We start from the raw sequence: 14,163 nt of genomic DNA, 5'->3' as shown, positions 1-14,163 counted from the left end.
ACAAATCAGGTTAAGTTAGGTTTGTCGTTATCTAATACTCTTATTGAGTGTACAGGCTAAGTCCAGACAGGTCGACGGGCTGACCGGATGTCTGGCACGAAGTCTAAGCGGGTCGACGGGCTGACCGGATAGCTGGCGAGAAGTCCAGACGGGTCGAAGGGCTGACCGGACGTCTGTCAGGTGAGTAAAGGTAAGTCACTGGAAGGGAGTGACTGTGAGGACGCGTTCCCGGGAAGGGAACATTAGGCGTCGATCCGGCTTAGATCCATTTCGGATATCTAAGTCGAGATCGTGACTAGATAAATCTAAGTCATACTCTTGATATTGAATTTATAAACTGTACTAACACTTTGTTTTGCAAGAAACATATTATATATTTGTCTCGGACTAACCTTGTCTTGCAGGAGAAGGAATCTCTGGAGAAAGGTGGTCCGGGCGCCCGGGAGGCAATTTCTATCCTGATCGCATCGTTGCCACGTGGAGCTCGCTGGTTGGACCTGCCACATCTCACCAGGGCGCCCCGAGCCTCATATAAAAGGAGGGTTAGAGGTGGAGCCTAAAAACAACAACTGACAAGAAGATCTTCTACTGCTTGCTCTGTTGCTCTGCGCTCCTGTGACGCTAACGAAGCTCCGACAATGCACTTTTTCTTTTTCGATTTATTCCTTTGTCGGTATTGCTTTTATTTTCATCAGCATGTCATCACTTAGTTTGTAATAATTTTCGAACTGCTAGTGATTGCCCACCGAAATCACTCAACGAGTGCGGGCCTTAGAGTAAGAGTCGACACAAGCTCTGAACCAAGTAAAATTGGTCTGTGTTAGCATTGCTTACTTTTTCCGCTGCGCTTACTCTTATCGACGAATTTTTTATAATCGATATTCACACCCCCCCCTCCCTCTATCGAACGTCTACGATCCAACAAATATCATCTCTACTATTTTCAGAAATAATATAGAATCAATTTATCCTCTATGAAAGTCTTTAGATACTAAGAATTTTGACAATCGTTCATACTAAGCATGAGATGCTTGTTTTAACCTATACAAGGCCTTTTTAAACTTATACACGTGGTTTGAAAAATCTAAATTTTCAAATACTGATGGTTGTTCAATATAGACTTCTTCCTTAATAAAACTATTTAAAATTACTGATTTTATATCCATTTGATATAATTTAAATCCGTTGTGAGCAGTGAATGCTAATATTATCCTAACGGATTCCAATCGAGCTATGAGTGCACATGTTTCATCATAATATAATTCTTCTACATGATTAAAGTATCTAGCAACCAATCTTACTTTGTTTCTCACAACCACTCCTTTATCATCAAATTTATTTCGAAAAACCCAATTTATGTCAATAATTATTTTTGAAAAATAATTATTTCTGTGGAGCGTGACAATATGAGTTGGGGTACTTCTCGGCTTCCATTCTAACCCCTCCCTCACTCTTTTATTGTTAACAAGCTCCTTAAGTAGCCAGCAGTGATTGAAGTAACGCCCGGTGACTCTCCTTCAGCTCCGCAGGCTTCTCTAGCAATCCCACCTTCCCTCGGTGCACGGTGACTTAGTCGTCAACACCACTTCTTGTGGCTCTTCCATCGATGTGTTTCAAAGCAGGATCAGTGATCTAAACGCATAGCCATTTCAATCAACTAATAGCAAAAGGCTTGAGACAAGCAATAGCTAATTAAATGAGGGAAGGCACGGAAGAGGCTCGATGAGGGTAGGCACGTAGATGCAGCAACATGTGGTGCTGCCAGAGAAAGTGTTGTAGTTTTTGCAATCGATAAGAGGCTTGACGAGGGAAGGCACGGAAGAAGAAGAGGCATAGACACATAAGGTAATGAGTCAGTTTTGGCTAGAGGGGTAAAATGGAAATGAGGTGTGTCTTTTGGAAAAGATAAAACTTAGGTGTATCTTTTGGGCGTTGTAAATTTTAAGTATGTCCCAAATTGCCGTAAAATATTTTCTTTGTTTCATGCTTGGTTATGTCTTTTGGTAGTCAACTTCATGGACCCAAAGCCCACCAGGAGCGTGTATGTTGGTACTCAAAAGATTAATGCCAATTCCACAATTTGTTTGCCCCTCTTTCTTAATTTTTTGAGACTATCTTATGGAATTTTTCTACCAAGTTGATATTATAATTAAAGTGATTTGTACTAGTTTAGATTAAGTTAGAATGGACTTTTAATATTGCATACCAAAAGGGTGGGTTTTTTATTTTTCCTTTTACATTACAAGGAGCTTATGAATAGCTTACCTTACATTATGATGTGTCGAATAAATCATCAAAGGAACAAAAGTACAGTGTATGGTGAGGAACAATGGCTGCCATATAATGCAAAGTTGGTATTTGACTAACCACATTCAATTCACACAAATTTACATCACAACGGATGTAATATTATTATCATTTGACCAAATATATCCAAGATCTAACTAGTACATGATCTCAGAGCTCACGGAATAGACATACAAGATCTTATTTGATAATACATATTATAGCGAGTCACAGTTTATATTATAAAAGTAGAGTTGCACAAATTGGTCCTTTCTAATTTTACTGGGTAAGTAGCCAACTTTGCAATACCACATTTGCCAGCAGAGTCTGCAATATTCCGTTCCATTCGTATATAGCCAGATTCTCCCCAGTTCTTACCCCATGAGTTTTTTACGATCCAGTAGTCCTTGCTATTTTCAGAACCATAACCTACTATAGTAACACCATGATCTAATGCAGTTCCACAAGTTCCAGTGAATATTCCCTGTAAAAATTATATTAATTACGAAAGCAGATAAGCAGAGAAACTAATTGTATGGAGCACTTATAATACCACAAACTAAAGTTAAGGAGGAAAACACTTCACGGCTTAGTAAAACGGTTGTCTTTGGCAATGATATAAAACATCAAAGTGGTTTAATTTGCAAGAGATGTGTTCTATAAAACCAATTCAATCGGGCCACCTAAAGATTCACAAAATGAACGAATATGTGCAAATACTCATTAAGGATGATGAGATACACAAACAAGCTTTTGTGAGGAAAACGCTGGATTGGATGATTCAGACCGATGCAGTTACCAAAAGTTAATCTTCTGGATGAATCTTACCGAACGATAAAGTTGGAAAGCTCTTCCAGCGGACTCGATAGCAACACTAACTGGTTGGTTTGCCACGGCTTTTTGGAGAGACTTCTCGTTGTTGCGAGGAACATTTTCATACCGATCGATTGACGCAACATGGACATTTTTCTGCATGCATGAGAAAGGCAAGCGCCCAACAAAATTTATAAAGCCATCGACAATCTAAACATAAAGTATCTCTGGTTGCAAATGGTTAGTCAATAGATTACCTTGTTGGTATTGCAAGTCCCCTTTTGGCCTATGTATGGGTAGTTCTCCTCGCTGTTGATGCCACCATTGTTGATGATGAACCTGAATGCAGCGTCCATGAGTCCACCATTGCAGGCACGGTTGCCGGCATCGCAGTCCACTAATTCTTGTTCTGACAGTGAAATCAGATTACCGGTGACGATTTGGTTGATACCTTCGATGGCAGCAACTGCAGAGAACGCCCAACAACTTCCTACAAATATCATCGAGGGTATAATTAGCATACCTGTTGAGATCATTGAAACAAAGTACTTTACATCTCATCAAGGGCTTGTGAGCAAGCTTGGTTATAAGTGTTTGTTTATGTTCATTTAATTGATCAAGATCAAATAGATCAAATCTTCATTCAGTTAGGTGAGTTCATGGATCTGGATATTTAGATTTCGATACTAGCAGTAGATGAATTTATAAATCTAACAAAATTCCCATGCACAAAGTGGGGGATAAAGAAAAGGTGGAACTATCACTGACCACATTGAGCCTGATTCTTTACTTGGACGACGGCGCCGTTCTCCCTCCAATCTATAGAATCGAGCAGATTGTCCCCTTCTCTCAGCAGGTACCTGCTGCTGATCTTTCTGGAGGTGGATCTCATCTGGGAGAAGTTCCCGAGGAACCTAGCCCTGTACTCCTCGTTGGTGAGGTCAGCGAACCGGTTCATCCCGAGGCGAAAGGATTGCTCCCCGCGGTCGGCCGCTGCATTGTGCTCGTCCACGAACTGAAGGTTCTCCTTGAAGACCTCGAGCCGGTATTCGTTCAAATCTAGGTACTTTTCGGCGGGGTGATTCTTAGCCCTCCACTCCAGGTAGAGCATTCTCACCTCCTCGTCGCTGCGGACGGGGACGGCCCCGCCTTGCTTGGAGAGGGTCAGGACGTCCTGACAAGGAACGGAGGAGACGACAGCGAAGGCGGAGGAAAAGAGGAGGAAGAGGGCAATGGCGACGGGGGAAGCCATGAGCAGAATGAGAAGAGAAGAGAAGAGAGAAGCTTGATGCTCTGTTTGGCCATGGAAAGGCCTCCTTTATATACAAGAGAGGATAGGGAGCACTGTGGAGGTTGCCGCCTTAAAACTTTATTTTCTGGAAAAAAAATTATTTATTTATTTATTAATAATATATATTTAATCGATATATATATATATATATATATATATATATATATATATATATATATATATTAAAAAAATATTTTATTTATTTATGATATAATTAACAAATTAAATAATTATTAAGAGTTTAATTAGAATGGTTGATTAGGAAGGAAGAGATTTGCTTTCTTGAATAAAAGGCAATTGATGGTGTATTTTATTCATTTTCACCTTATATAGAAGAGAGAGCAGCTTGATGCTCTCTTTGCCGAAGGAAAAGCTCCCTTCATATAGAACAGAGGACATTGACAATTGGAAGATATATTATTTATTTATTTTATTTATTAATAATATATATTTTATCAAAATATTTAAAAGCGCATTTTATTTATTTATGGGGGCGAAATTTAAAAAACTATCCCACAGTTATTGAATGAATAGTTAAATGATTTTTTTTTAAAAAAAATAAACATTGTTAAATGAACACTAATAAAAAAAAACCTTTAACGATGGGATTTTTTTGTCATTAAAGGAGCAATTCTTATCATTAACGATGAAATTAAATATTATAGAAGTTGTGGCTAAAAGTATTCGACGGGAATTGATTAACGACGGGAAATAAAATATTATTGTTAGTAACTCTTAATAACGGTATGCACTTCCGTCGTTAATGATAGTAATGATGGATTAAAATATCGTCGTTAATGGTAAAAATAACAATCATAGGTACCGTTGTCAATGACAACAACGACAGTTATATGTACCGTTGTCAATGACAACAACGACAGTTATATATACCGTTATCAATCACAAGAACGAAGATTAACAATTGTTGAAGTTATAACGACGATCAAAAATATCATCATTATATGTGTTTGTTTCGTGATTATATATGTTTGTTTTATCGTTATATATGCATTTTTTATCATTATTACTTATACGCACCTGTCAAAATATTAATTAAAGTATATATATATATATATATATATATATATATATATATATATATATATATATATATATATATATATATTAATGAATGATAATAAAAATCAAAACATAATATATTAAAAATAAAAACACCATATATATTAAAATATCATCCTTGATTACAATCATTAAACTTTTGAAATTCACATCTATTTACATTATTTATTTCTCTAAAGTCTCCATATGCAAAATATTGATATTCTCAAAAGCACTAAAAAGTTTATTTCACACCAAACCTCTAATATCTATAATAAATATACAAAAATAAATATCGCAATGATATTTTTAAAATAATAAAGAAATCTTGATATACAAAATATTAAATCTATAATTTAATTTCAACTAAAAGAGAGATAATAATAAAAATAAGAAATGAGTAGTAAATATTAAACAACATTTGGCACAAATATTTCTGGACTAACTCTAATTTATTGAAACAACTTAATTATTTGTGTGCATATGAAGCATTGACAAGTCAAAATGAACAAAACTACTTTTTTCTCATTATTGAAGGACCAGAATTAAGTATATCAAAAGTGCACACATGATGTTTCTAAATTATCTTCTAAATGCCATTTGAATAAATAAAAATGCAACAAGAATTTAGTTATCTCGAAGCATAAGATGTTTGGATTATGTAAAATGAGTTAGTATCTTAAGCATTTGCATTAGAGATAATTGAAACAATCACACGCCTTAAGCATGGACCACAATTAAGCATATCAAAAGTATATGACGTTTCTAAATATCATTTGAACAAGCAAAAAAAGTATGAATGAATATTTAGTTACCTTGAAGTCTAAGATGTTTGGATCATGTAGAGTTAGTTCCTTCAGCATTTGTTGTTTTTAGTAGTGGAAGTCTCACTATATCTTTATTTTCGGTATTGTTATTACAGCTAGCATCACAAAAAAAAAAAAAAATAGTATTACCGACAGAAATTGAATTCCGTCGGTAATCACCGACGGAAATAATTTTCTATCGGTATATTTGGAATTTTCGATGGAAAATGCTCATCCCGTCGGTAATGTGCACAATTTACCAACAGAAATATGAATTCTGTCAGTGATTCGAAACATACCGATGGAATTTATTACCATCAGAAACTAGATTACCAACGAAAAATGAATTTCGTCGGTAATCCCACCTAAAAAACTAGGGCACGCCCGTGCCCGATCCTTTTCCTTCATGCGTGTGGCCTTCTCCGATCTTGCTCCGGTGATTCAGTTCGTTCTCTCTTTCTCCCTCTTCCCTACTCTTCTCGATGCCAGTAGTGACTGGCAACCAACACAGCACGTGGCTGGCGTGCTGTGCTGGCCGCCAGCATGCGACTGACATGCAGCTAGTGGCTACAGCGGCCGCCAGCACTGACCTGACTGCTGTGCCTGCAGCCACCAGCTTGGCTTGGCTACTGAGCCGGCCGCCAACACTGGCATGGCTACTGTCCCGACCGCCAATGAGTAGGTTGGGTAACCAGAGGCTTGTTCTGATTGAATTTATCTTAGCATGTCATTTTTTTTTTATTTTGGCTAAATTTTATTTCTGTTCCAGTATGCTGCATTTGTTGCTACTCTTCTCCATTTGAACTACACATATTCAGGTATAATCTATATGATTGAATTTAGATGTAGGTTAAGTTAATATTTTGATATATAACATGATATAGTCATATGGTGATTTTAGTGTTAGTAGCATGTTTAGTATATGGAAAAACAATCTAGGTTTCTTTTAGTTTACTAAGTTGAATATTCAATAAAAGTGAATATTATGTTTGATCTAACATATTTTGTTGTTAAATGGAAACTACTCACACTGTATTATGTTTGATTACTTTATTTAAGGTTAAATTAAATTATACAAGTTTAATAGTGTTTTAAATTGTATTCCCATTAGGTGATAATGTCTATGAACAAAGCATGAATGTACAATCGATTAGAAAAAAGATTTATTAAAGATGATTTTATTTTTGAAGTAAAATAATTTGTGAAGTTTGTTAAAAGACATCTAGAATGTATAAATGGTGTCGAGTTACGGTGTTTGTGCAATCATAAAAAATGTCAAAATAGAGTTTTTCGTGATGAGGATACTATAAAAATGCATATATGTAGAAATGATTTTGTGCCAAATTACTACAATTGGTACTGTCAGTCATTAATGACAAAAATGACGGTCATAGGTACCCTCGTCAATGACTACAACGACAGTTATATGTACTGTTATCAATGACAAGAACGAAGGTATTATTGTTGAAGTTATAACGACAATCAAAAACACCGTCATTAGAATAGGTGTTATTGTAGCTATGACGACGGATTTTGTTATTGTAGCTAGCTGACTGCTATAATATTGTAGCAACTTTTAATATAATAATTTTGATTAAAATAAAATAATTAATTTTTTATATTATAGTGACTAATAACTACTACAAGTGCTGAAATAAAGAGTATTTTTTTTATACAAAACTTCTAGTAGGATGTTCTTTAATTTTTTTACATTTTTTATATATAGAGAGATATTTAATATCATGTCCGATGTCTCTTGTGTAACCGTGAGCGACATGCTGAAGTGGCATTGTCAACTCAATTTTTTTTATATTATTAAATTTCTTTTATTCTCTCTCCCCTTCTCCCCTCTACTCAAAACCTTCACTCGACTTTTATTCTCTCAATTTTTTCAAATCTAAATTTCCCTCGCACTCGCTCCTTCCTTCATCGTCATCTTTTGTCACTCTCATTCCTACCGGCAATGCCTCGCCCACCTCGTATGCCCCAAGCAAAGTAAAGGTGCTACAAGCTATGCACAAAATACAGCCACAAGCTTCTTCTTGAATGGGTTGAAAATCATCAAAACACTTTACTAAATCTATTTTCCCTCTCAGTCGCAAACTTTTTTTGTTAATCTCTCTCTCCGCCCGCCTCCGCTCAAAACCTTCAAAACACTTTCTAAAATATATTTTCCCTCTCAATCTCTCCCTCGCTCAGATGTGCTCACTCTAAAAATACTAGATAGAAGCATCTAGACAAGTTAATGGTTTTAAGGGCGCTATATAGTAGTTCTAATTCAAGAGTAAAGATGAGGCAAAAAGAACTTTTGAAGCACACTTTGATAAAATATTAGCACCTACCTCCTTCACATTGAGAGGAAAAAAAATTCATGTGTAACTTCAAATATAGTAACAAGTCAAACTCAGAGAGAAAACAATCTAAAACTGAAAAATTTAGAAAAGTGAAAGATGCATTGGAAGAGATAAACCAACACTTAAATTCTCTATAAATACTGATGAATAATAGATATAGTATTTGAAGTTGTAGTATTTATAAGTCTTCTTGTTTAAACTCTTCCATAATGTATTAACTCTTAAACAAAGTAGTTATGAAGAATAGACTTTTAAATTTGTCTTGTTGTCAATGATTCTATCCAGTATTATAGTTCACATGTTTGATAGAAGCCAAACAATCTTTTCTGACAACAATCCTTAATATCCAAGTAACTACTACACGTTGTAGCAATAACTACTTGGATAGTAGCTAGTACAATGTGTAGCAGCTATTGTGTATAGTAATTTTACAACATGTAGCAACTACTGTAGTGGTTACTCTGTCTAAGTAACTACTCATGTTCTAGCATCATATTTCTCACCATGTATTTAGGGTTCGATTGTGACGTTCAACTACACCTTTCTGAATGGTGTACCAAGCATGATATACTGAGGCACAATCCTACACTCAATAAGGTAGTTTGCAAAAGATCCTAGACGTTGTTCACCTGATCCATCATATTAACCATAATATTCTCCTCTATGGTCAGATCAGATGATTTTAATTTTCTTACCTAGTTGAAGTTCAACTTCGGCTTTGAAAATTTTGAATAAGTCCAAAGATTACGACTTCTCATGAATAAGGTACAGATAGCCAAATCTGAAATAGTTGTCTATGAAGCTAATAAAATATGTGTGTTCATTCTAAGATGTCTTAGGGAATGATCCAAAAATATCTATATGTATTAGCTCTAATACATCACTACAATGGCTAGTCACCTTATTCCTTTTGTTAGTGGTATTACCCTTAATACACTCTATGCAAACATCAAAGTCAAGGGAATTGAGAATTCCATGTGCATTAACCTTTATAAGCATTGTTTGGATATATGGTCTAAACGCCTATGCCACAACATGGAAGAATTGTCGTCGGTCAATGTTGGTACCCCAAGGATGTTTTGATATGATCAAACAAATTAAGTTAGGTCCTGTTGTGTTTAACCCTGTGTCTAAGTGTGCAGGAGTTTAAGAGCACAGGAAGTCAAGCAAAAGATGCAGTTAGCGAGAATGACGGCATGGGAGTGAGCCGACGGGCTCGGTGCGTTCGAGGGACGAGGTGCTGTGGAAGAGTACATGGGCGGATGAGAAGGAGGCGCGAGGCATTTCCTAGGGATGAGAAGCCAGAGCGGAAGGTTGCTTGAGAAGGTCGGAAGTTGTGTTCGGGTGAGCTCTATTCCGGATGGCTGAAATCACCCAAGCAAGCGGAGCCGGAGCGGAAGACCTGGACCGAAGCGAGCAGCATCAGAGCAGAGGGCCCAGACCGAAAAGGTAACATTATTGACTTGAAGGGTCCGGGCACCCGGACCAATTCGGGCGCCTGGAATGTGATATTATCCAGATCGTGTTTGACCACAATATGTTGCGAAGGGGATAAAGTTTTATCCCCTTCCAGGTGCCCTGACCAAGGCTATAAATATAGCCTTGGTCCAGAAGCTAAACAACAACAAGCAATTTGAGTTCCAAAACTTGTGCGCTTCACTTTGTTAGTTTAGCTTCATCTTTTTATGCTTTCACTACTGTAAGAGGCTTCTCTATCTGAAGGAGATACTTAGTGCGATTCATTTCCTTGGATTAACAACCTCCCCGGTTATAACTAAGTAAAATCTGTGAGCATCGTCTTTTAGTTTATTTCTCTATTTTATTTTATGCAAGTGTTCTTTTAAGTCCGAGAAGGGTTTGTTTTTGATTTTGTTCAGGGATATTCATGGCCAATGGGTCCCAACAAGTGGTATGAGAGCTAGGACGCTTTAGGAGGACTAACCGTCGATCGAAGCACCAAATCAATGGCCAGACGGAGCATATATCCACTGAAGTTCGAAGGGAAATTCTCTAGCTGGAAAAAGTGAATGCAGGTATTCTTTAAAACCGACTTTAAATTACTTTTAATAATGAAGTTCGATTTTGTAGCACTCGAGGGTAAGGAAGAATACCAGTGGACAAAGACAGAGCAGGCTGACTACGTGGCAAACGACAAAGCAGAATTCCTTCTGCTGAGCGTCCTTCCACTACAAGAAGTCAACCGAATCGGCACTTACAACTCAGCAAAGGAGCTTTGAGAGAAGTTCCTTGAGCTACACGACGGGACATCCGAAGCCAAGCTCGCAAGACGAGACTTATTTCGCAACCAGCTCACTAACCTACGATTTGAAAAAGACAAAACGAGTGCACAACTTCACTCGAGGATTAAGGAGCTTATCACCGGACTTTTGAATCTCAGAGAAAAGGTAAGCAGCCGAGATTCGCTAAGGTACGCTCTTAATTCCTTCCCTAGAAATACAAAATGGGCATCACTAGTAGATGTCTTCTATATCTCTAAGGACTTAGAATCTATTATCTTAGAAGAATTATTTTCAACTTTTGAGGTGCATGAATCGAGATATGCAAGTACGAAGGAGCCGAAGCACAACATCGCCTTCAAGGCAACCAGAGACGAACATAAGTCGGAATCATCCCTCGACGACGAAGAAATGGTTTTGATGGTAAGGCATTTTAAAAAATTATTTAAATCAAGAAAATCTAACCATCCATAGGATAGAAAGAAAAGGATAATCAGATGCTACCACTGCAACGAAGAAGGACACGTTAAGGACAACTGCCCTAAGCTAAGGAACAAGGATAAGGACAAATGAAAGAAGACTGTCTAAATGAACAAGTACAAGACTTTAAAGGCGATGTGGGATGAAACGTCGTCCGAATCGGAAGTTGAGGCATTCTCCGGGCTTGCGTTGATGGCAAATCATCAACACGAATACGTAGAAAGCTCTTCCAAAATAAGCATCGAGAGCATCGATGAAGGAGGAGAGACAGAAGAAGAAAGCAGCAGTTCAGGGGGAGCCACGGACAACGAGATCGATAAGGTAAGTCAGGTACGATATCTTCCTCCCGATAAAATGTTTAAATTCGTAAAATTATTATCTAAAGGTTGTTGTAAATTAGAAAAAGAAATTAAAGAATTAAAAGTAATTCTAGCAAAATCTTGCTCATTAGAAGATTTTGATAAATTAAAGCTAGAAAATGACAATCTACAAAAAGAAATAAAAGACTTGAAAAATCATACATTCACATATAGCACAAATATTAGAAGATATAATTTAAACTGGTATTTTAAATATCATAAAGGACAAATTAGAAATATTTTAAAGAAATATGTCCCTAAGAAATTTCTAATTAACCTAGTAGGAAGGAGCCTTTATTGGGTTACCAAATTCTTGTCTTAATTAAAAATTTTAAATTAGACTTAGGGGTTTCAGAGAGTACATTAAACATCTAATTTCCTTATGTGACTTTGTTTAGAAGTGGTTGATGATCCAAGAACCAAGAAGGCCTAGTGCCTTGCCACAGTCTGGAAGTCAAATATTGAAATAAAATGTTTAATTGACTAACTGATAAAGTATTAAAATTGAAATTAGATAATGCTTTGAATAGTTATTCAATTTTTTTTTTGGAAAACTCTAAATTTTTCTATGCAAAAATGTTTTTATTTTTTTAACTTAAAGTTTTTTCTTGTGCTTTACCAAAAACATGTTTTAAACTTAGAAAATTTTCCATAGATTTTTTTTTTTATTTTACTTAGAATTTTTTTTTTTCAGATTTACTTTACTAAACTTTCTATAAAAATTAATTCTTGAAAAATGTGTTTAACTCAGGAAATTTTCATTTTTACTTAGAAAATATATTTTTTACTTGGAAATGTTTCTAAAATTATCGCATTATTAGCGCTATCAAAATTGTTATCAATATTTTTAAAATTAGAATTTACTTAGAATTTTTTTTTACTTGAAATTTTTTTTTGAAAATTCAAAGTTTTATAAAAGTTACCCTTAGATTTTTCTCGGTACCCCATTTTTTATGTAATCAAAGGGAGAGAAGGGGAGAATTAAGTCTAGGGGGAGGTAGCTGTAGCTTAAATTTTTAAATATTTTACTTTTTATACTTTAGTGAAAAAATTATTGTTCTAAATTTATAGTTCTTTTGACCCTAGCTCAACTTGGGTTGCTCACATCAAAAAGGGGAGATTGTTGGTACCCCAAGGTTGTTTTGATGTGATCAAACAAGTTAAGTTAGGTCTTGTTGTTTTTAACCCTATATCTAAGTGTACAGGAGTTTAGGAGCACAGGAAGTCGAGCAAAAAATGCAGCTAACGAGAAGGACGGCACGGAAGATAGCCGACATACTCGGTGCGTTCGAGGGACGAGGTGCTGCAGAAGAGTAAGCGGACAAATGAGAAGGAGGCGCGAGGCATTTCTGAGGGACAAGAAGCTGGAGCAGAAGGTTGCTCGAGAAGGCCGGAAGTTAGGTTTGGATGAGCCCTATTCTGAATGGTCGAAATCACCCAATCAAGTAGAGCCGGAGCGAAAGATCCAAACCGAGGCGAGCAACATCGGAGTAGAGTGTTGATACAGTCTGACCTGGCTGTTGTTTTGATGTTGACACTGATTTAAGTTTGTATCAGATAGTGATTAAACTAAGAATGACTACTGATCGAGGTTGATCAGTTGGGAGGGAAAGTCCTGGTGAGTGAAGCCAGGCAAGGGAAATCCAGATGGGTCAAGACATCTGGTGAAAAGTCCAAGCAGGGAGCTTGGCACGGGAAAAGTCCAAGTATGGTGACTTGGCACGGAATGGTCAGAGAGGGCTCGGTAGCTCGTTCTCTGGACCGGACGAAGTCGGAGAGGGCTCGGTAGCTCGTTCTCCGGACTAGGTCAGAGAGGGCTAGGTAGCTCGTTCTCTGGACCGGACGAAGTCGGAGAGGGCTCGGTAGTTCGTTCTCGGACTAGGTCGGAGAGGCTCGGTAGCTCGTTCTGGACCGGATGAAGTCGGAGAGGGCTCGGTGGCTCGTTCTCCGGATTAAGTCAAAGAGGACTTTCAATGGCACATTGGATCGGTCAGACCGATCCAATGACACAAGAATCGATGGATCGGTCGGTGACCGATCTAGTGAAACAAGTTCCACGGATCGGTCGATGGCCGATCGGATGACACTCGGGTGAAATCTGATCGATGCGCAGATCGATCGCTTCTCGAGCACATCGAGGTGCAATCGATCGGTCGTGAGACCGATCGGAGAAGAGCTGCGGAAGAAAGAAGAGGTGGATCGGTGCGTGGACCGATCCACCTCAATCGATGCGGACGATCGAAGAACACTCGATGCATCGCAAAAAGAAAGAGGTGGATCGGTGCGTGGACGATCCACACTCAATCTGATCGGTCACTACGACCGATCAGAATGGTCTCGAACCGATCAGCTGTTGCCTGATCGGTCCAAGGCACTGTGATCGGTCTGGTGACCGATCCACACACTCTGATTTGTTCGTTGTATCAACGATTCCTTCACTGCTTTTGATATATCTCATTCATTTATGTGATGTAATCC

The 14,163-nt window shown here is 37.4% G+C and overlaps 1 protein-coding gene across 1 annotated transcript; it reads right to left on the bottom strand.

Moving 5' to 3' along the window:
- Positions 1-1,569: 1,569 nt before the first annotated feature.
- LOC122048304 (zingipain-2-like) lies at positions 1,570-4,367 on the bottom strand. The gene is made up of 6 exons (XM_042609893.1): positions 3,868-4,367; positions 3,357-3,589; positions 3,115-3,255; positions 2,533-2,770; positions 1,737-1,831; positions 1,570-1,632 (listed from the first exon to the last, which is right to left on the bottom strand). The coding sequence occupies exons 1-6, from the start codon at positions 4,349-4,351 to the stop codon at positions 1,570-1,572; spliced, it is 1,254 nt and encodes a 417-aa protein (XP_042465827.1). The 5' UTR covers positions 4,352-4,367.
- Between the last annotated feature and the right edge of the window lie 9,796 nt (positions 4,368-14,163).

The sequence above is a fragment of the Zingiber officinale genome, chromosome 2B (genome assembly GCF_018446385.1).
Source record: "Zingiber officinale cultivar Zhangliang chromosome 2B, Zo_v1.1, whole genome shotgun sequence".
NCBI classification, from domain to species: domain Eukaryota; kingdom Viridiplantae; phylum Streptophyta; class Magnoliopsida; order Zingiberales; family Zingiberaceae; genus Zingiber; species Zingiber officinale.
This window is presented reverse-complemented; position numbering and strand designations above follow the sequence as displayed.